General features: G+C 40.5%; 2 protein-coding genes across 2 annotated transcripts; both read left to right on the top strand.

Moving 5' to 3' along the window:
- Window positions 1-1,132: 1,132 nt before the first annotated feature.
- st14a (ST14 transmembrane serine protease matriptase a) lies at window positions 1,133-12,629 on the top strand. Its single transcript, XM_069668905.1, has 19 exons — window positions 1,133-1,408; window positions 3,737-3,896; window positions 4,775-4,905; window positions 4,982-5,052; window positions 5,881-6,047; window positions 6,215-6,250; window positions 6,635-6,869; window positions 7,562-7,704; window positions 7,783-7,886; window positions 8,001-8,113; window positions 8,199-8,335; window positions 8,415-8,519; window positions 8,598-8,705; window positions 8,808-8,924; window positions 9,398-9,520; window positions 9,703-9,889; window positions 10,622-10,893; window positions 11,760-11,896; window positions 12,123-12,629. The coding sequence occupies exons 1-19, from the start codon at window positions 1,367-1,369 to the stop codon at window positions 12,279-12,281; spliced, it is 2,547 nt and encodes an 848-aa protein (XP_069525006.1). The 5' UTR covers window positions 1,133-1,366; the 3' UTR covers window positions 12,282-12,629.
- A 1,042-nt stretch (window positions 12,630-13,671) lies between these two features.
- dhx34 (DEAH (Asp-Glu-Ala-His) box polypeptide 34) lies at window positions 13,672-21,159 on the top strand. The gene is made up of 16 exons (XM_069668663.1): window positions 13,672-14,441; window positions 14,672-14,983; window positions 15,381-15,635; window positions 15,719-15,821; window positions 15,922-16,139; window positions 16,218-16,392; window positions 16,607-16,800; window positions 16,924-17,025; window positions 17,120-17,383; window positions 17,909-18,082; window positions 18,235-18,340; window positions 18,789-18,895; window positions 19,174-19,437; window positions 19,632-19,823; window positions 20,566-20,710; window positions 20,878-21,159. The coding sequence occupies exons 1-16, from the start codon at window positions 13,734-13,736 to the stop codon at window positions 21,018-21,020; spliced, it is 3,462 nt and encodes a 1,153-aa protein (XP_069524764.1). The 5' UTR covers window positions 13,672-13,733; the 3' UTR covers window positions 21,021-21,159.
- Window positions 21,160-22,258: the final 1,099 nt, after the last annotated feature.

Genomic DNA, 22,258 nt, shown 5'->3' with positions numbered 1-22,258 from the left:
TGATCATTAGTCTAGAGAACAGTCAGGAGTTTAATGGACCGATATTAAAGACCATCACCATTATTATATGAATTAATAGATTTAAATGAACTGTTTTGTACAGAAAATCTCAGATGAAGGTAAAAGAAAACCGTCTCCATCACAACATCTTACTGGCTGAATGTAATTCTGTTTACTTTTATCAATAGACACAAAGTTATCTTGTTTAGAAAACGGAAAAAACAGCAAATATGCGCATTTGAGAAAATAAAACCTACAGTTTTTCTTACCAAGATTAGCCCACTCTAAAAATTGTGTCCAGATGTCTAAAATATTACCAGTTAATTTTCTTATTCAATTAATTAACTTGTGTTTTAGCTCGCTTTTTTTCTTCTATTATTTATTGTCCTTACGTATCTCTTAATTTAAAAGTTTTTGAGGAATGTATGTAAAGTCCAGAGGACCGATGCAGTCTCTGAAATTGCAGTTTGGAAATGATCTGCACGGGGGATTTTCTGTAAGGGAGGACTCGTTTACTCACACAGAAACCTATGGCTCATCATGAATGAAAAAAAAAATGGAGGTCATTGAGTAGAAGTGAGTCATCATCATTGTTGTGTTGCAGAAACATGCAGCTCGGATAAGATCACATGACTGATACTAAAAATAGGCTTTAACAAATCCTAGTGCATTAGTTTAATTTTAAATATTTTCTGTTATAATTTTTAGGATACGACAAAAAAATGTGTCCAGTCTTAAATATAATCTGCAGCAGCTTCAAAACACAACGACAAAATGTAAACTCTTAGATCTGTCGGTAAGATAATCAAGATAACTGTGCGTATTATTTAATCAAATACTTTTCTGTAATCATTTTTCTTAAAATTGAGGAAAAAATGCATTTTTAAGATGTAGTCCTCACCTGTTGCAGGTAAACAGGAAGTCGCCACAGGTGTATTCGGGGTGGAGACACGCCTGCAGAAACCCGAAGCTCCCGGAAAAAGTTTTTTTCTGCGGTTTCCTCAGTTTCCCTCCGTCAGGAGTCATACGGGCAGGTAGGCGACATATGCTGCCAGGTAGACATTTGTGAGCCCCTCGACCGGAGAGGAGCCTTCCTTCAAAAACTACACGAGACGTTATTCTTCGGTGTTATCTGTATAGATGTCTTTGCGAGAAGGTTGAATTCATTAACAAACACAAGGAGCGTCTCTTGGCGACCAGGCCTGCAGGTTCACCTCGACAAACAGCCTTTGGACGGATTAATAAACGACCAGAAGTCAACAGAACAAACAAGAAGAGGAGACGTTTGGTTGGATAAGGAGAGGTTCAGGTGTTTGAGGTCGTTTTGGTTTTAATTTCAGTAGTCTTGTCCAGGCATTTACCCCTGATGGACTACATGGACAGTGGACTCAGATACACCCCAAAGTCGGTAAGAAACTTTTTCTTCTGTAGAGCACAAACATATGTCATGTAATTTACTGCTTTACCCTGTTAAGTAAGGTATTAAGGGGTTAAGGTGTTACCTAAATGACACCAACGTTGATTTCATGTATTTCCTAACATTGGTGCATATTTGTGGGGCAGTGGGGAGCATCAGACAGGAAGTAAAGCGAACTGCTGTAGAGACAAACCTAAAAGAATTAGATAAGTGGGTAACTGATGAACCTACATACCTGTAGCAAACCTGTCACACATGAAGTAGAAATATCACCTCTGTTTTCATTCCACACATATACCTACATACAACAGTTGAACGGGTGTCACTGTAAACAGCCATATGATCTCAGCTGCTCTATCAACAACACACTGGTTTGCCTAAGGACAAACATGTTAGTGAGGGAAAAGGAAACCTAGCACTTAGAAGCTGAGAGAACCTGCTTTCATTTCTTTAGGTTTTGGTTCTGTACTAATTAGTGGCACAACAATTCAAGCTTTAATATGTCAATAAAAGAAAGTGTCATATTAGGATTTATGGGAGTACTGAGTGTTTGTAGATACAACAGGTTTCTGAGATAACCTCCAAAAGAACAAGCCACTATAGGCTGCACGAGCCTTTCACCTAATTTTCATGTAGTAGCACACTGGTTGAGGTGGCATGCATTTGTATATTAGGAAATACTCCCGAACCATTTATCCTTAAAACCGACTCAAAGCTTTGAATGACATCTTTCTCAAAAAGGTATTTCATAGTCTGTGACTCAGAGATGCTTAAATTAAGACCATGTGGAAATCCTGAGCTTCATCAGTGAAGGACCTCAGGAAGCACCGATTGAGAGGCTGACACCTGAATTCCTCCTGGCTCCTCCGCCCTGTTGTGACTTGTTCACTCGAGTCCTTCTCTTCGCTGGAGTAAAATCCATTTAAGATTACTCCACAAAATCACACTATGTTCATATCTACCAGGCACAGTGGGGGATATGCCCTTCAATCTCAGAGGGTTTGTCCTCCAGGGCACAATGGAGCAGATCTGAGGTTGTGTTGCTATGCTAACTTAGCATATTTAGATGATTGACAGTGTGGCTGGGTAATAATTCATCACCATTTTCAACATGTTATGATTACATGACGTGTATTAAGATTCACAATTCTGTTCTGTTGTCCACAAATATACAAAGCAAATTTCTGTAAAAGAGACAAAATGAGGTGTTTGTTCATTGGTTATTAAAATGCATTTAACGCTTGACACTAACACCCCAGGCATTGCATGCAGGAGAATGCATTTATAATAACCAAACAGAGACATGCAGAGGATTTGTATGGAATATCTACTCCAAAAACTCTTCAACAAGGCTTTAAAATGTGAAACTAATACGACACATCCAAAGCCTGCTCTGTAAATATAACCAGTTGTTGTTGCCCTCATAGGTGTAATTCAATCGTGTCCTCTCATGTGCATCAGGTTTTTACAGGAGGTATGAAAGTGTCGCCCTTGGTGCATTAAACAAATAATAGGGTTGTTCTGCAGATTATTTGTTTTAAGCTGCTTGTGATTGTAAAACAGAGGGCCACAAAATTAAAGTCATAAGAATGATTTATTACTTTTTTAAACATCCTTAAGCTTTTAAGAACGGCATTTGTTGCTGGTTGAAGTTGTTCAGTGTTTCAGGGACCTTTAATGTTACACTACAGTACAGCGAGCACTCACAGAAACTTGTTGTGTTCCTCTTCAGATCTGCGAGCGGCTCGCTCCCAGCAGGTTTGACAGGATTTTACATGGTGAAACCTTTGTACTCCCTCCCCCTCTGTCTACCACTTAAATGTGGCCACAGCGCTGTGACTCACACATGAAGTCCCCCTCTCATTCATTAACACTGCCAAACACTGAAACTGTGCTTTCTGTTTTTTATTGGCAGACTTTAAATATAAAAAATGTTTTGATTTCTCTCCTTTGAAAGCAGAAATTTGTCAAAGAGGAGCCCAGTTTTTTACTGGTTCAAAACCTAATTCTATTAGTCACCACATGCATGGACATTCCTATAATAATACACATGTACCTACTTGCTGTCTGCTGCTGTCGCTTATCCTCAGTTGATTATCTACTTAGATAAACAAAACAGCTACTTTAATCTGTCTTACAACACAAAACATTGACAGTGCCAGTGAAGGAACATCCTGGGGGGGGAGCTTTTGCAGTTTTATTTTCACAAAGCCTTCAACATGCTGGAATTATTACTTGTTGCTTGTTGTTTAGTATAGGACTATCGGTTGTATGTATTGTTCATTCATGTACCCAAACAACCATCTGCTTGTCTTGTAGGACAAAGACTGGGACACCTCAGTCCAGTTCCTGCCTGCATCGGATAACAAAAAGCTCGAGAAGAAAAAGGGTCCAGGGAAAATCGGGGCTGTGATCGGCGTGGTGATCTTTGCTGCTGTTGTTGCACTGATGACCGGACTGCTGGTCTGGCATTTCCACTGTAAGAACCCTTTCATTGTATTCATTTGATTAATTAGACATAAAGAAAACTGTTAATGAAAAATGACTTTGAGGTGAGCTGATCACAATGAAAACCTTTCCTACAGAGGTCCTTCTTTTGGCACCATTACTTCCTGCCTGCTTTTGTAGATAACTATTATAATATATTTTTTTAGGCACTGTCTCTTTTGCATTTAGCCATATACTTTTTATCTTATATTTTCACTTATATTTGAGTTGTTTTAATAAGAATAATTTTGTACTGTATTTTTTGGAGCTACCTGGCACTATAATTTCCTTCAGGATTAATAAAGTTCTATCTTATCGTTTTTAAACACTTTTTGTTGAAATATAGAACATTTATTTATATTGCACTTTTCTTCACAAGTTTGCAAAGTGTTCTACACAATAAAATACAATTAAATTGCATGTATGTTATTTGTAGAGTCCTTTGAGAAGCTCATAAAGAGCACACCTTCAACAATCCATTACCATCTTAATTTGTGGTTTTAAAATCTGATTGTGTTGCTGATGGTGAAATAAGCGGAGGTAGAGATAGGACAGACAAGAAAAGAAAGAGAAAGCATCTCTATGTATAATAACAAAAACACATTTGATCATAAGCTATGAAATGTTCACAGACAAATGAAGCTTAAATCTGATTATTTGCACATGATTTAAACCAGCGATAGATGTTATTGCTGCATGAGTTGAAACAAGTAAACACGGGGGACTTGAAGCGTCCATAACTCAAAAGATGAAAGAAAAAAAAGGATAGTGACAAACTTGGAAAAGCTAACAAGGAGATGAAGTGAACTGAGGTCTTGTGCAGTAAGAACATGGGTGTGTATTTAAAGTCTTGTCTGTGTGTCCCTGCAGTCCGTAAAGATGTGCGGGTCAAGAAGATGTACAGCGGCTCCATGCGGATCACTAACCAGGTGTTTGAAGACGCCTACGAGAACACCAACAGCACTGAGTTCAAGGCGCTGGCGAAGCAGGTGACATCGCAGGTAAGAAATTCACCTGCATGCCATCTATTTTTTTTTTTTGTTAACTCTGTTCTGACTCTGCTCTTTTCTCTTTCAGCTTAAAACCATCTATTCCAAAAGTCCCCAGCTGAGCAAATACTATGTTGGTTCTACAGTTCAGGCTTTCAGGTATGGCAGTGAAAGTGGAGTAACAAGGTGTTCATAATAAGCTTTAATTCAAGAGGGTCATGTTTCCATCCATGTTTATGCTGATAGGAGTGTACATGTATGTGCTTTGAATGCCAGTGTTTATTGGAGAACATATTTATATGTACAAATATAGGAGGTCAGGTCAGGTCAGCTGTGATCTCTTTTAAGTCCCTTCTTAAGACATACTTTTATTGGCGAGCCTTTTCCGGATTTTACTTGAATTTTAATTTTTAGAATTCATTTTAAATAATTTTATGTCTTTTAGCGTTCTTTTAATTTAATTTTATATATTTGTTAAATGACTTTGATTTTATGACCACTCTGTTTTACTTCATGACCTGGTTGTTTTGCTTTGCTGCCTTTGTAAAACACTTTGTGACTTCGATTTTGAAAAGTGCTCTATAAATAAAGGTTATTGTTATTGTTATTATTATTATTATTATTATACTGTAGATAGAATTAACTGTAAGCCTCTGTTGCAATTTGAACAGAGCATGGAGCCAGGGTTTAGGGAAAATCGAATCATCCACCACAAAGACAACAATTATAAATACAAAGATAAAAAGTTATTAAAGTTTGACCAGGCAACACTACAACTCTCCTTTGAAACCAAGTATTGTAGTATTGTTGCTCAATTTCTGTGGTTAAGAAAGATCTGTTATATTGCTGACATGATTAAAAAAGTGTTTAATATAGGAGAAATAAGAGCTGATACATTTCTATCTTCATAACAGTTTTGGTGTATGACTTTTAGTTTTTACTTTGCTGCACCTCTAATGTGTTTAATTCTTGTCTCATTACTCCTAGTGAAGGCAGCGTTGTTGCCTACTACCTGTCTGAGTTCAGAGTCCCCGCCGGCCAAGAGGCAGCTGTGGACAAAGCCATGTCTTCAATGGAAAAGCTGGTGGACAAAGAGCAGCGTACCCTGTTCAGACCTGGCAACTCGCTGGTCTTTGAAGATGTGGTGTCTTCAGGTAGATTCAAAGCAACTGAAACAAACTACAACCGTTTGCGATTCAGTCCATACGCTGTGACTGTTTTTGTTTGTGGTTTGTTTTTGAAGTTCGGTTGTGGAATTTTCTGTTCAGCTGACAGCATTAAATGATCTCTGTGTTCTTTGTTTTTGTGTTTCTTCTCACAGCACTTGATGCCCGCTTGATTTCAACATCATTCAGAAGTAAGTGCACAACCTCGATTATATCCTTTATTCTACTAGTGTTATCTTTAAAGATATAATCTCGAAGATTTCAGTTTCGTTCTCTTCTGCAGCACCTCCTAGCGATAAATGGTCATCTTCAGAAAATATCATTCTGTCTGGGATGATAAACGTATAGTCATATTCGGGAGTACAACTTTTTGGTTGTTGTCCCTAACAAGCTTTAATGAGAAATGCAATATTCTGGATCATACATGTACAACTTCTGCTTCCCTTTACATGGCATTATTTTTAGTATCTAGAAAATGTAGAGTGATTAAATGCAACTTTTAGACAGTGGTCACAGTTCCATGGTTATGTCAGTGATTTACAAAGCCTGACTAAAACTCAATGTTTCTGTGCCAGATTTCTTCAACTTTGCAGAACATGCAAGGAGCAATGAAGTTGGGCAGATCCAGTCCCCTGGCTTCCCCGACCGTCCTTATCCCAGCAACACCTTCATCCAGTGGCGGCTGAGAGCAGACCACAACTATGTCATCAAGCTTGACTTTGATACGATGAACCTGGAAGAGGATTGCAAGAATGACTTTGTCAAAATCTACGACTCCCTGGTGGCTATTGAGAGCCTTGTTATGGTGGAGTGAGTTTTCCTTTTTGCATCATTCAAATACAGCTGCAAGCGGATGAATAACTCAGCTGCCTTCTGCCATCCACTTTGTAATGTTGTATGTAAGGCCCTCTGCTGGTCAGATGGATCCTTATGCTGTACATAAAGGTGTAGAAGCCTAACATTGCCTTCTGCAATAGCAAAATGAGAGTTTAGTCTAAATCTGGCAGCAATTTGAGAATGAATTTAACCTTTCCAAACCAGAAAAACAACACGCAGCCAAGTAACTGGGTCATTTAAGAAGGAAACTTCCAGGTGTAAATGATAAAATCATCTGGGGCATTCCTGCACGGGAGAGATAAAATGCCTCAGTTACAGTGCAATGTATAAGTGACCCAAATTCACACCACATGTATATTTTTAGGAGGGTAGAGGAAGAGGATTTTCAGCCTCATAAGACTAAAATGTGATGTATGTTTTTTAAGCATACGGTAGAATCAATGAGGGTTTAAATCCTTGACTAGGAGAAGAAACTGAGAAATAGCATGTTGTATAGAAGTAATTTCCATGTTGTTTGATCGGTTAAATAGTGTTACCAACACCAGTTACCCTTACTGTTTGATAGACTCTACAAAGAACATGTAAATTAAATAACATTGGATTGTAACCAGCACTTCAGGGAACCAAGCGTAAATGATATTTATGTGTATTTTTTCCCCCAACAGAATGTGTGGGTACTTCTCGCCCAGTGAACCGCTGACCTTCCTGTCTTCAGGCAATGTCATGCTGGTGACGATGGCCACAAATGACAAGAAGAACTTCCCGGGTTTTAGAGCAAGAGTCTCACAAGTCCGACGTGGAAGTAAAGGTGGGGGCTTTGGCAGGTTCTGATGCAAGCTCACTTAAATATCGATTATCCAACACTAACATGTTTTTCTGTAAAAAGGTACTTCATGCGGGGGCCAGCTAACAGGCGAAAGAGGAAGCTTTACATCCCCAAACTTCCCAAATTACTATCCTCCTCATATTCTATGTCAGTGGTCGATCCAGGTGAGAAACACATTACACAGTCATACCATGTTTCATACAGGTTCTGTTTGGCTTCTCAAAAGGCCCTCTGTCACCGTGTCGTTAAGTTTTTACTCATCTCTGTCAATCATTAAGGTCTCTGCTGGTAAGGCGGTGAAGCTGACGTTCAAAAAGTTCTTCTTGTCTGAGCCTGGGCAGGAGAACCAAAAGGACTGTCGCAAAGACTACGTGGAGGTCAACGGAAAAAAGTGAGTCCATTCTTCTATATTTAAAAACCACAGAGGAATTACATAACAGATCAGACATGTCACTGCTTGTGCGTCTCCTCCCCAGACTGTGCGGGGACCAGCCGGAAGGAACAGTGACGGAAACCAGCAACTCCAACAAAATGGAAGTGAGGTTTTTCTCCGATTCCTCCTACGTGGACCAAGGTTTCGATGCAGAGTTTGAGGCCATTGACGTCAAAGACCGTAAGTTACTCTGCTTTTCCCAGATGATTATTTTTCTACATCAGGCACGTTTATCTCACTTGAACCCTGTCGTCCACAGCTTGTCCAAAGCAGTTCCAGTGCAAAAATAAGCGCTGCATTAAGTCAGCACTCAGGTGTGATGGATGGAATGACTGTGGAGACATGAGCGATGAATTAAACTGCAGTAAGTTGTTTTTACTCAGGATATACTCGAAGTCTCTTCATACTTGGCACACATAATAAGTTACCTGTTTTCTTCCAGAGTGCAATTCAAAGGATATCACCTGTAAAAATGGACTCTGTAAGCCCATGTTCTGGAAATGTGATGGTGTAGATGACTGTGGAGACCGCACCGATGAGCAGAACTGTGGTAAGACCTGTTAACATTGATGGAGGTTGTATTGTGTTTAACATTAGGACTAAAAACCCTTCAGGTAGTGCTCTTATCCCTGTCTGTCTTTTGTCTTCAAAGGTGGGTGTAAATCTGGACAAATAACATGCAAGAACAGCAAATGTGTTTCTGAGAAGACTCACTGTGACGGCAGGGACGACTGTGGGGACGGGTCAGATGAGCTCGACTGCGGTAGAGGTAAGACCAGTCTTCTACACTGCAATTGTTTTCAGACATCATAGTATTTACTTTTTAATTTTTCTTAAAGCAAGCACATTAATTTGCTGCCGTTGGAAGTTACGCATTTTCACCTGATTCCTGTGGTGACTGACTCATGAGGCTATTTAGAGGGTGCTTTACAGAGCAAGAAGAAAATAACTCTGATACACCTCCAAATCTCTTTGATAGACAGCTTGTGAACAATGTGTAGCTTCTTAGGATGCAGACAATTTTCTCAGGGTTTGTGGAGACCAAATACAGGCCAGGTTAGGGTATATATTACCTTTCATTTACAATCTGGACAAAAACAACTCCAAATGAATAGTTATCATTACCATTGCTCTATGTCTGCTTTATTTGTGACGAGCAACTCTTTATAAAAATGTCACTACATCTTAAAAAGGCAATACAATGAATTGAATTTGATGGTTCTTCCCTCCCTCTCTCTGTAGCCTCTGACACTCGCTGCACTGATCTTACATATAAATGTAAAAACAACAAATGCATCAGCAAAGTGAACCCAGAATGTGACGGGACACAGGACTGTGAAGACGGATCTGATGAGGAGAACTGCGGTATGTCATAAATGAAACCTCGGCGAGGGCGTGTTCCTTTGTCCGAGATTAAAAACTAGTTATTATCTCCATCTGCATTTTTACCTTGCATGACAAAACAGATGTGAGTTTTCACCCACTCAAGGCATCACAACAAGCTGCAACAAGCAGGCCCTGTGATTAATTGTTTGTTTACTTTGCAGACTGTGGAAGGAGTATGTTCAAGACGTCGTCACGTATTGTGGGCGGTCAGGATGCAGAGGAAGGGGAGTTTCCCTGGCAGGTCAGCCTTCATATCAAAGGTTACGGTCATGTGTGTGGAGCGTCCATCATCAGTCCACACTGGCTGGTCACGGCTGCCCACTGTGTGCAGGATGACGGCAGGACGAGGTAACCTCTTGTTTTAAGCTTTATGTTCTCACTGGCAACTAGAAATGTTTATAGTTTTGAATAATGTGACAAATCAGGGATCACACTCGCAGATCTCTTTGGAGTGACATCTATTTGCTGATCACCCATTTTTACATGTATGATGTCATTCCTTTTTTCTAAGTTGCAGGAAGGAATTGACAGAATATAGTACAATGACATAATAGTCCTCTGTTAGAATGGTGCTTAAGCTACTTTAATTAATTCATCCTATTTCAATGCTTTAAATAGTCTCACATACAAAACAAAAGTGTTTTTTCTTGTACTCTATAGTTATTCTGAAAGTGCTTATTAAATCCTCTAATCAGTCGGACAAAATAACTCAGTTGACTTTGAATATGCTGTCAACAATTTGCAGTCTCATGCAACTGAAACCTAAGACCTTTGTGTTTTTACTAACAACACAATACTTTGACGCGTCATGGATAATTTAACACACTTTGGATGCATGTTTTAGAACATGTCTCTCTCCCACTACAAATTTGAGAGCCGTCAGAAATAACATCTTGATATTTTTAGGTCTTTAACCAGTGCATGTTCTACTGTATATCAATACTGATGTATATTCTATTAAATAAATAGGCTTAACTCACTTTTTTTCCCTAATGTGACGCTTGTGCCAGATGATGTGCCTAATTAATGGTTTTCCAAACTGTAAATAAAACTTTGCTGCCTGTCTTTGTGTGTCCTCAGATTCTCACAGCCAGGCACGTGGGAAGTTTACCTCGGTCTACACACACAGCGTAAGATTGGAAATGCTGTGGTGAAGAAGAATCTGAAGCAGATCATATCACACCCTAACTATAATTCATTCACCTATGACAATGACATCGCCCTGATGGAGCTGGACAGTCCTGTCACCTACTCCGACTACATCAGGCCCATCTGCTTGCCCGCTCCGCAACATGATTTTGCAACTGGTAACAATGTGTGGATCACAGGGTGGGGAGCCACTCGAGAAGGAGGTGAGTTTCCACAAACAATCAGCCTTTTATTTATCATTTTGGTGAATACTTGGTAAAATAATAATATGGAATACATTTAAAAGCTGAGGCCCAAACTTAAGTGGAATGTGTAGGATGTTTCATGTTTGTGAGTTTTGAAATTGGCAGTAGAAGTAGTATTAGTTGGAGTAGTCATTGCTAATTTCACAAGAGGTGCAATATCATCCCCTTCAGGTCAAATGGAAGCCTTCAAATGTTGATGAAAAAATAAAGATCATCAAATTTATCTCTATGAAGTACAATATTTGATGACATGACATTTATACATGTTCTTAACTCCCTTCATTGGCTTCCTGTCCATTATAGAATTGATTTTAAACGTTTAATGTTTGTCTTGCTCTTAATGGCCTTGCTCCATCTTATTTATCTGAGCTTTTAACCGTTCGTGAGCCTGCTAGAGCTTTGAGGTCGTCTAACCAACTTCTGTTGGAAGTGCCCACTCACTGGGGTGACCAAGCCTTTTCTGTTGCTGCTCCCAGGCTCTGGAATAAGCTCCCCGCCGAAATGCGTCTTATTTCTGACCTGGGCCTCTGCAAATCTAGACTGAAAACCTATTTATTTAGGATGGCTTTTAATACCCCGTAGTGTGGTGACACTTTTACTGTTATTTTTATTTTATTTTATTGTATTGTATTTTATTGCTTTATTGTTTTGATTTTGTTTTTTATTGTTTTTATCTATTCCTTTTTATTTACTATCTATTGTAAAGCACTTTGGTCCACCGAAAGGGTTGTTGTAAAGGGCTGTATAAATAAAGAAACATTTACATTTACATTTACATGAACATAAGCATGATGGTGTTCTTCTGTTTTGTGTTTGTTATCCAGGATTTGCTGCAACTGTGCTCCAAAAGGCCAAGGTTCGAATTATTAACCACTCGGTGTGTAACGATTTGATGGAGGGGCAGATCACGTCTCGGATGTTGTGTGCTGGAGTGCTGAGTGGAGGAGTCGATGCCTGTCAGGTAATCAATTATATCAAACCCCATACTTCCAAGTGAAGTTGCTTAATACCATAGGTTTTCTTGCATTATTTTAATTTAATTAATTGCATGGCCACGTAAAAAATTACCTTTTTTCATTGTAAAAAGGATTAAATGAAGGAAATGAGTTTTAGGGGGAAAAGACGTAAGTGGCCCCATGTAGTACCTTTATGCTAACATATGTACCTGGTGTGTGTGTCTCTATTAGGGGGACTCTGGTGGTCCTCTGTCCAGTCCGGGAGGCTCTCGTATGTTCCTAGCAGGAGTGGTCAGTTGGGGTGATGGCTGTGCCCGCAGGAACAAACCTGGCATCTACACAACCGTCACCAAATTTCGTGGCTGGATCAAAGAAAAGACGGGAGTGTAGTAGACCCCTGCAAAATGGCCAAACAAGATCCAGATGTGGACATGAACATGGACTGATAACAAGTACTACAGTAGAGATTTTTGCTCTGGTGAAACACCACTCTGACTTTCCAGCTGATGCAGTGGCTGTCACTCCGGTCGTAGCAGTGAAAAATCCACTGTTAGCTTGAAGAGCAGTTGAAGTCCTCTGCGATTTTATGAGGGTGGGGTGGATGAAATATTTTCAATTGTAAATAAATGTTTTTATTTTTGTCTTTTTTCCAGATTTTTGTCGTTTAACGTGTGTTTTAATGGAGAACAATGTTATGTGCTGCACAAGAAATAGATTTTAGGCGTAACTTTTACACCATCATAAGAACTTCCCACCACTTTTTCTTGTTGTCTTTGTTCTGAATTTTATAAATTAAAAACAATATGACAGCAAGCTCATTCCATCCTACCTCCTATGGCTTGGTATCTTGTGCATTGTATATTGAGTTTTGTTCCAGCTGAAATCCCTAAAAGTTACTGATGTGATTGTTCACTTTTCAGAGCGTTACCCTTCTCACCATGAATGCCATTTCATTTTAACAGATGTGAACTTTTCTAGCATTAAACACAGTGTATAGTAGGTTTTGTTTGTGTTTAATCTTTCTTGTTTAATATGGCCATACATCTATTCAGCACAATATTAGCGAAGTCCCTACAGTTTAAACTGTAAATGTGTATTTTATAGAAGATGTTTTTAAATAAAATATTTCTAATATAACCTCCAGATATTTGTATTTATGTATTTATGCACATTCATTTTCTCTCTGATTTCTGGATAAATGTTATGGCTTATTATGTACTTTGTATTTGTATTCCATTGCACTTTGTTTAAATTGATTTGCATTTACATTACAAATCATGTCCTTACCTCAGCTGGAGATTTTCAGAACAACAGACTGTGCGGACAGACTTGAGGGAGATTGACACTGTCAGTGATGAAATATACATACTGTTATGCAGATAGAGAAATTATGTCAGAAAGTTGTGTACATTCTGGTCGAGATAAAATTGATTTTACATTTGATTAATGTCCACGTTGTCTTCTAATCTTTCTGAATACTTTGGAACATTTCATAATGTGTAAGGGGTATAATAGTGTGTGCCACCTGAAGGGGCAAATCGCTAAAAATATTCTAGAACAATTTTCTTTCGGACTTATTTTTCACCCCGGAACCAATGAGAATCTACCCATAACCGGAAAGTTTGTACTAACGGAGCGGAAACGGTCCGTCTGTGTTTTTGTTCCCCCGGTCTTCGCAGCAGCTGCAGCTGTATTTGTCCAGATTTATTCGTCAGATATTCTTTTTTTTTTACAGTAATACCTGACCGCTAACCGTTTGTAAATATGCAAACATGTGTATTTCATATATTAATTGTAAATTAACCTGGTGGCGGTGGTGAAGGCGAGTACCTTAAAGTGAATATGAATTCAGACAGGAGGAGAGACAGCCGGAGTTGGGACTGGGACAGTCCGCAGTGCCGAGCCCAACTGAGCGAGATCTTTTTCCGCCAGCATGACTACATCCAGGCTGGCAGTCCGGAGCACAAAGAGTTCTGGGCCTTCTTTGAACGCTTCCAACGGTTTAAAACTAAGAAGGACATGTCTGGGCCAGGCGCCAGCCGAAAAGAAGACAGAGAAGAAGGGAAAGACCGCAAAAAGTCTGGGTCCGGAAAGGTAGACCTTGGCCTTCCTAAAGAGTATGATGCTCGCTACCGGATTAATGTGTCTGTGTGTACAAGGGACGTCGAGGAGCGCATTGGAAAGTCAGAGCACAGAAGCAGGCAGAGATCTTCAGGTCCGGGCAGTCAGGAGATCTCAGACTGCCGCCTAGCTCTCCTGCATTTCCTGGACTTCATCCAGAGACAGAGTTTTGGCAAACTTGCCAAGCTCTGCAGGGAGCAGAAGAACCTGCCCATCTTCCAGTACAGGGACAAGATCGTGGAGCTGGTGCGACGTCACCCTGTGGTTGTGGTGGCAGGGGACACAGGCTGTGGGAAATCCACTCAAGTACCTCAGTATCTCCTTTCAGCTGGCTTCACCCAAATAGCCTGCACACAGCCTCGGCGTATTGCCTGTATTTCCCTTGCAAAGAGGGTCAGCTTTGAGAGTCTCAATCAGTATGGCTCAAAGGTCTGTCATTGACTATCAAATACAGGTTTTTTTTCTTTATTTGTAACCTACACCTCTCTTGTAATGTTTGGAGGGCTATAATCAGATAACGAAATGGATACTATGTGTGAACAAATAGAAAATTATTTTTATACTGTATATATAGTCTTCATTTGTTTGCATGTTTGAAGTACTATACATATTTGGAAAAAACTACATTGGGGCTAACAAAAGTTAGTCATGTTTTGCAGGTGGGGTACCAGATCCGCTTTGAGACCACCCGGACTACAGCCACCAAACTGTCGTTTCTGACTGAGGGGCTGCTGCTCCGACAGATCCAGCAGGACAGGACGCTGGCTCAGTACCAGGTGGTGATTGTGGACGAGGTTCATGAGAGGCACCTCCACTGTGACTTCCTTCTTGGGGTCCTGCGCACTCTGGTGGCTGAACGTCCAGACCTGCGTCTCATCCTCATGTCAGCTACCATCAACATCAAACTTTTCTCTGACTATTTCAGCAGTGCTCCTGTGCTGCAGGTACCAGGCAGGCTGTTTCCTATACAGGTAAGCAGGAGACAGCAGTAAACACATATGTTGATATGAATTTCACATATAAAGTTTAGTATTCAAGGCCTTGAGGTCGGCACACTCAAAGACAAATGCAATGTTGTCAACAGTGTCGCTGTTGGTTGACGCTATAGTGTTGGTCCAAACTCGGTCACATTTTAGATGAATCCGCAAAGTACAAAAAGACTTTCATTATGTGATTTTAATTACTTATTGTTGTTAATAAATAAATGACACAAATGTACTTAATCTTGGTAGTCTTGTAGACGCACCTACATTACAAATTTGACACATTAACGTACAAACTATTTGCCAAAAAAAGACATTTTGAGTGGGACATTGGGAATTAGTTTATTTTCTTTTAGAACTTTTTTTCTCTGTTTCCTGTACTAAGGTCACATACCAGCCCATTCCACCTGAGGAGCAGGCGTCACGTTCTGAGAAACTGGATCCCAGACCATACTTGCGCATTCTACAAGGCATCGATCAGCGTTACCCTCCAGAGGAGCGAGGTGACCTGCTCCTCTTCCTCAGCGGTGTGGCAGAGATCTCCACCATCCAGGAGGCCTGTCAGATTTATGCCACACACACAAAGCGCTGGATAGTCTTACCGCTGCACAGCACCCTATCACTAGTCCAGCAGGATAAGGCACTGTCAGCTTGTATTTGTTTGAATCATATACTTTTGATATAGTTTATCAGTTCTAACTCTCTGTTAATGTTATTCATCAGGTGTTTGACATTTCTCCCCCGGGGGTGAGAAAGTGCATCATCTCTACCAATATTGCTGAGACTTCAGTTACAATAGATGGGGTGCGCTTTGTAGCAGACTCAGGTATGGAACTAAAAGTACATTTGTTGCAAATTAAAATACTAACGAAGGGGGAAAAGAAAAACATGGTTAATGGTGTGTTTTGTTGTTGATTCTTTTATAGGAAAGGTAAAGGAAATGAGTTTTGATCCAAAGGCAAAGATGCAGCGTCTTCAGGAGTTCTGGATCAGCAGAGCCAGCTCTGAGCAGAGGAAAGGACGAGCCGGTCGTACAGGTCCAGGAGTGTGTTACCGCCTGTATGCTGAGTCTGACTACGATGCCTTTGCACCTTACCCTGTGCCTGAAATCCACAGAGTGGCTTTGGACTCCCTGATTCTTCAGGTAGTCATTTCATCTAAAAAGCACAAGGCAATTCTTATTGCGTTATTTCTCCATATTTATGCTATTTTTTTCCTCCAGATGAAGAGCATGTGTCTTGGAGATCCACTTTCTTTTGTCTTCATTGATCCACCTCCAGCTGCAAGTATACAGACTGCAGTTACTTATCTAAAAGAACAGGGGGCACTGGACCGTCGCAGTGAGCTGACCTCCATTGGTAGCTTGCTGGCTCAACTGCCTGTTGATGTAGTCATAGGTAAGATTCGCTAAAAAAAATGTATAAATGGATTTTTATTCTAATCACAACAGAACACAATACAATAGGTGAACATATTTTTAAAAGCATTAAGTAATTATACAAAAAATCCCTTTAAATATTAGATAGCCATGATATAGTGCTTTAAAGTGTACACGCACAGAAGGAACTTGAACACTTAGATTCACATAAGTGTTTGTGTGTTTTCATCCAGGGAAGATGCTGGTGCTGGGCTCTTTGTTTAACCTGGTGGAGCCCGTCTTGACTGTAGCAGCAGCCCTCAGCGTTCAGTCACCTTTCCTTCGCAGCTCCCAGCACAACCCAGATTGTGCCACCGCCCGCCAGCCCCTGCACAGCAACCAGGGAGACCCCTTTACCCTGCTCAATACCTTCAATGCATGGATGGAGGTCAATAATGAAGACCAATTTGGCCTTGGATATTTAATGCAAACTGTTTTTACACTGTACTTATATTAGTAGATATAAGATGGTCTGGATTGTACATAAACTGTTCATCTCTGACCTCAACAGATAAAGGGAGAGAGAGGTGGCGGCTCAAGGAAGTGGTGCAGAAGGAGAGGCCTGGAGGAGCAACGATTATATGAGATGGTCAACTTACGCAGACAGTTCAAGGCAGGCTACTAATACAGTGGTTCTCACATTAAAACATTTTTTATGAATAAAGTGTTTTATGTTCGAAAATATGACCTTCTTCTCTGATTAACAGGAGCTGCTGAGGAGCCATGGTCTGCTGGAGTCATCGCACAGCTCTTCCTCTAGTGGTGACCGTGGGCAACGTAGGGAGAGGCTTACAGAGAGGAGGAAGCTGCATCAGATGAAGAGAGATCACGAGCAGCAGGAGAGCAGCAAACGGAAAGTCCTGAGGCTGGATGAGGGCCAGGAAGGAGAGTTTTCCTCAGGGTCAGACAGAGAGGACGCAGGCAGAGGCAAGAAGGACAAGGAGGCATCGGGACAGAACGTGGACATACAGGTGAACTGAGAGTACAGCGTAACCTGGGAAAAGGTTGCTACAAAACAGTCCTAAACTCCAACATGAAACATTCACACATAAACTCTTGAGAGTTTGCATAGTTTGCATAGTTTTTGGATTTTTTTTTCTTTTTGGGGAGACAATGAGAGCTTAAGGTACACAGGAAAGACAGGGGAGAGAGAGGGGGGATGACATGCAGCAAAGGGGTCAGGTTGGAATACAACCAAGACCACTATAAGGACCCAGCCTTAAATGGTATGTGCTGTAACAGGTGAATACCAGGGCATCCCCAATTCTTAAAAACATCGAAGAATGGGGGAAGTGCTGCTTTGTGGATCATATATGTTGACTGCTGACTGCAGCGGCTGCAAAAAGAGGGAGTAGAGGGTAGTTTTGTGGGTCATAGGCAACAACAATCCGGTAGAACTGACAATAAAAAAGTTGTTTTGATGTTAAGGGGAAACATGCAGCTTGTCTTTGACAGTGAAACTCTGAAAGTGACTGGTGCTTTTCGGTCTGCAACAGGAGGTAAAGTTCAAGTTGCGTCACAACGTGTCAGAGCTGCAGGAGGCGGTTAGCAACAGTCAGGACTTGTCCTCCCGCCAGCAGTCTTTGCTCAAGCTGCTGCTTTGCCGAGGCCTCTACCCTCAGCTGGCGCTGCCTGATGAACACAACACCACCCGAAAGGACTCAGACCAGGTCAGGCCTCCTGCTACACCCATTCTAGTTTTAATAATACAGTACAGGAGACATTGTGTGTCAGTTAACCAATTGTTTCAAAGGTGATTTTAAAGTTACCTTCAGGTGAAATATTTCCACTTCCTTTCGTCTTTTGAATTTACGTGGTGTAGGTGTTTCATACAAGGAACAAGCAGGGGGTGGTGATCCACCCGACCAGTGTGTTTGCCAGTGACCCAGAGGTGTTACAGGTGCCTGAAGATGACAACAGAGAAATGGGTAAATGTAGCAACTTCTTTAAAAGTACTGTATCTGGATTCTTATATATTTGAATGGTTAATGAAACATAGCCAATTGTCAAGAATAGTTGTAACATCTGTGTCACCCTTTTGTTGATGTTGTTTCTCTCTAATTTTATTTATTATTATTACTCTGCTGAGAAAACCAAAACTGTAATAATACAAGAACATAGACAGCATTAACAACAGACTGAGCATGTCAATAGAGGCACATATTTTTCTCAGCATTGGTCTCTTATGTGCAGTTGTAAGGATGTATTGGAAGTAATGAACAAAATGCTACAAACAGCATCTATTTGTCTGCTTCCTGGTCCACTGAGGAAGCATTTCTTTCATCATATGTGTCTTCCTTTGACTCTTGTAATTGTGCATGTCTCTCATCATATCTCATTTGTCTATCCCTCTTTGTTTCTGTTTCCGGCCTGCAGGGCCTGAAAGGAGGGACAGCAGCAAACACCAGCTGCTAGCCTTTGTTACTCTGTTGGAGACCAACAAGCCATATTTGTCCAACTGTGTGCGGGTTCCAGCACTGCAAGTTAGTATCAGATGTGGGATGTTCCTGTCTCAGAAAGAACTGTTCTTAGTAATGTTACAGAGAATGCAAAAAATGCAAATGGGCAGTTTATTCAGCAGATACAAAGAGAGGTAGAAACACATGCCACAGATCTCCAAATGTAAACTGGGAAGTGTTCATGGCTGACTCGAGCATCTTCTAGGTCACAGATTGTATTTTAATAATCAGATTTGGGCCCAGATTTTTGTATTTGTTTTTTTATTTTACACATTCTCTGTGTGACTTCCTGTGCTCACTAGGCTCTGCTGTTGGTAGCTAACTCTGTGGACAGTAACGCTGACTGTACACGTCTGGTGGTGGACGGCTGGCTGGAGCTGGAGCTGAGGGAGCCAGAGGAGGCCCTGAAGCTGCTGTCCACATCTCTTACCCTCAGGGCTGAGTGGGAGCGCCTCCTTTTGGCCCAGCTGGGACAGAGCACAATGGGGGGACCAGGCCAGGGCGTGTCCCGCAAAGTCATGGAAAAGCTGAGTGAAGGCCTCGTCCGATTCCTTCTATACACAGAGGTACTGATGCTGTGCTGCCCTGGTGGTTATGATATAAATCACTGAAAAAGTAAAATAAAATAATATAGTTTTAAAAGTTGATTGAAGGTTTCAGATTTGCTTTGTTTTTTGTAGAAGTATGTTTTTGATGTACATTATTAAATCTAGTTTGACCTTTTTTAACCCTTTTTTGCTCATATAACCTTCCCTCACAGGTCAGTTACAGCCTACGGCGACTCACAGCTTTCCAGACCCAGAACCTGTATATCGGCCCTCAGTCTGAGACTGAGTTCTCTCACAACAAAGCTTCAGACCTAAACCCGCTGTTTCCAGGAGCCGAGGCCAAGCCGGACCCCATTAAGGGAGGCCTGCGTGTCACCAGCTTCTTCAACTACAACTGTCTGGCTGTGAGTTTGTCTGAAACAGGGGCATTCTTGAAAGCGTTGAAGTTTCGCAGTGATCAAAGCTAAATGTTTAGCAAAAGAAAGAAAGCAATCGACCACATTAAATTTGGGGAAAATCTCTGTTTTTAGGAGAAGTCTCTTAGATGAAACATAATTGTCATTTTATATTAGCTGTGCAATATTAAAAACCACTCAAGATTTGCCTCTAACCTCAAATAAGGCCAACAATCCCATACTGAATATTTAAGGTGATGCAAGTGACAGCATGCATTTTGTTGATTGTTCATTTATTTTATTTATTTCTTTACCCAGATTATATCCCAGTAGTTAAGGTGTTGAAACGGGGTAACCTAGATGTAACTTAGGTTAGAACTTGGAGGTCTACGTTTACCTCAACAACTCAACTAATGAGCTTCAGCAGAGCACGTAGAGCATAAAAAGGAAGGGTTGTACAGATCGGCTTCCACGTGTGAGGGAATGTGATAACGAATACTTTGGTAAAACAGTTAAAGGTTTTAAGAGGCAACAGGATTATCTTGAATAAAAGTTTCAGTTAAATAAAAGCTAAGGAAAATAAAAAGAGTTTAATTGCTTAACAGCATTTAACGAAATAATCTTAATTGATTCAATTTCTCAAACAGAGTAAATGTATGTTTTCCTTATTTGATTATTTTCCTTAGAATAAAAGCAGCTTCCCTTCATCTAAATTTAAATAAATCCTTGTGTTTACACCGTATGTTTGCAGGACTCAAAGGATCTCTACAGTGAGTGTTTACGCACTTTCTGGAGCTGTCCTAACTGTGACCTCTACATGCCTCTGACTCCACTGGAGCGCATGCAGCACGAGGCCTCCTGCAGGCCAGCCGGAGAACAGCAACAGCAGGAGGAAGGTCAGCAATGTCCTTATATTGAAATATTTTATGAAGTATCTTTTGGTAAATATATTCCTAAATATGTGCACCAGCTAAAACATTCAGCAGTTGATTTGATACTTAGTGACTTTAACTTTGAAAGGGATGATTTGAGAGTAAGTGTGGGTATTTCTTGTTGTTTTCAGAGCCAGAAGGCGGGAAAGCGGCCCCCTCTTCTGCATCTAGTCTTACAAGAGATTATCACTGCGACATCTGTAATGAAGACCTGACCCTCACCTCCACTGAGATCCTCAAACATAAAAGGCAGCACATGTACTCTGCCAAGTAGCTGACCACAGCATCTGAAGGACAACAACTAATCACAGCCCTGTTCTGTCAAAGAAACACTTGATAAAAGTTTTTTTATGTTATATTTCTGTCACTGTCCTTCTCTTTTGAAGAGAGAGGAACTTTATTAAAGTGTTATTACCTCCCTGTAAACATTGGATGTATTTCTTGTAGCCTTCCTTATGTTTCTGTTCCAATAGGAGATGTTAACACTTGTAAGAAGCACTCTACCCAAGGCTGGAAACCAAAAAAAACACATTTATAGAATCATAATTAGTGTTTGGTAAAAGGCACAGTGAGTTTATGACATGCACACATGAGAGAGAAGTAGACTCTGATTTAAAATATAGAGTGAGGGTTTAATAATGATACAAACCCACGATATGTAACACCTCAAAGCAGCACATTGGCACAAAGTCAGAAGTAAGACAGCACGGAAGATAAAAACCTGTCTCAAAAAAATAAAGAATCAGAATAAATATCTCAATAAATAAATAAACAGGTAATATCTCAATAATTACTTTGAAACTAATAAATACGTACATTTGAAAATATGCACATTGGCAGAAATCAAAAACCCAAAAAGTAAATAGTACCTAACACAGAGTTACTTAGAAATCATAAGTTATTGATTACTCAAATCAAAAGGCACATTTATTAAGATGTAAGAATGGGGCCTGCAATTGTGATCGCATGACTGTCAGTACTGTACTCTAACACCATATCTGAACCAGAAGTATCAAACTGTGTGCAATGGCTTTACTTGTTCAGTATATCTGCACCATCGAGTGAACGTGTGTTTCTGTGTACAGGTCTATGCGTTGCAGATTTGTGGGGAAAGTGTGTGTGTGTGGGTCAAAGGGTTAATTTAGGATCAGGGAATGGCAGTCAAAAGACCAACTGAGTTTGTGTGTCCTGCTTGCGACAGGATTTCTCTTTTCTTTCTAAGTGGACCAACAATTGTTAGCAGGCCGGCCTAGAAGTGAAGACGTCCATCCCATAACCAAGAGGTCAAGGGTCGTGTTCGTCAGCAGTCGTGTTCCCTGCCTCTGAAACCCTACTGCCTTTTCACTCGCTTAAGTCACTTTGGATTATAGTTCTTGGCTAAACCTAACATGTAAATAATCTGGTGATGCTTGTGAAAGGTTCTGCCATAATTCAAGGTCTACCAGGTGATTGAGACATGAGACTGAGCCAACAGTAGTTTCCTTATACAGTACAGAGCTTACTGCAAGTGTT

Source organism: Semicossyphus pulcher, unplaced genomic scaffold (genome assembly GCF_022749685.1).
Source record: "Semicossyphus pulcher isolate SPU_LCO1_2020_fin unplaced genomic scaffold, fSemPul1.0.p SCAF_19, whole genome shotgun sequence".
In the NCBI taxonomy this organism is placed as follows: domain Eukaryota; kingdom Metazoa; phylum Chordata; class Actinopteri; order Labriformes; family Labridae; genus Semicossyphus; species Semicossyphus pulcher.
This window is presented reverse-complemented; position numbering and strand designations above follow the sequence as displayed.

Excerpts from the sequence above, each read along its gene's own strand:
- st14a (XM_069668905.1), top strand. The coding sequence starts at position 1,367 with ATGGACTACATGGACAGTGGACTCAGATACACCCCAAAGTCG. Across the intron at positions 3,897-4,774 it reads GCTGGTCTGGCATTTCCACT|TCCGTAAAGATGTGCGGGTC; the intron begins GTAAGAACCCTT and ends GTGTCCCTGCAG. Across the intron at positions 8,336-8,414 it reads GGCCATTGACGTCAAAGACC|CTTGTCCAAAGCAGTTCCAG; the intron begins GTAAGTTACTCT and ends TGTCGTCCACAG.
- dhx34 (XM_069668663.1), top strand. The coding sequence starts at position 13,734 with ATGAATTCAGACAGGAGGAGAGACAGCCGGAGTTGGGACTGGGACAGT. Across the intron at positions 16,393-16,606 it reads GCCTGTTGATGTAGTCATAG|GGAAGATGCTGGTGCTGGGC; the intron begins GTAAGATTCGCT and ends GTTTTCATCCAG. Across the intron at positions 20,711-20,877 it reads ACAGCAACAGCAGGAGGAAG|AGCCAGAAGGCGGGAAAGCG; the intron begins GTCAGCAATGTC and ends TGTTGTTTTCAG.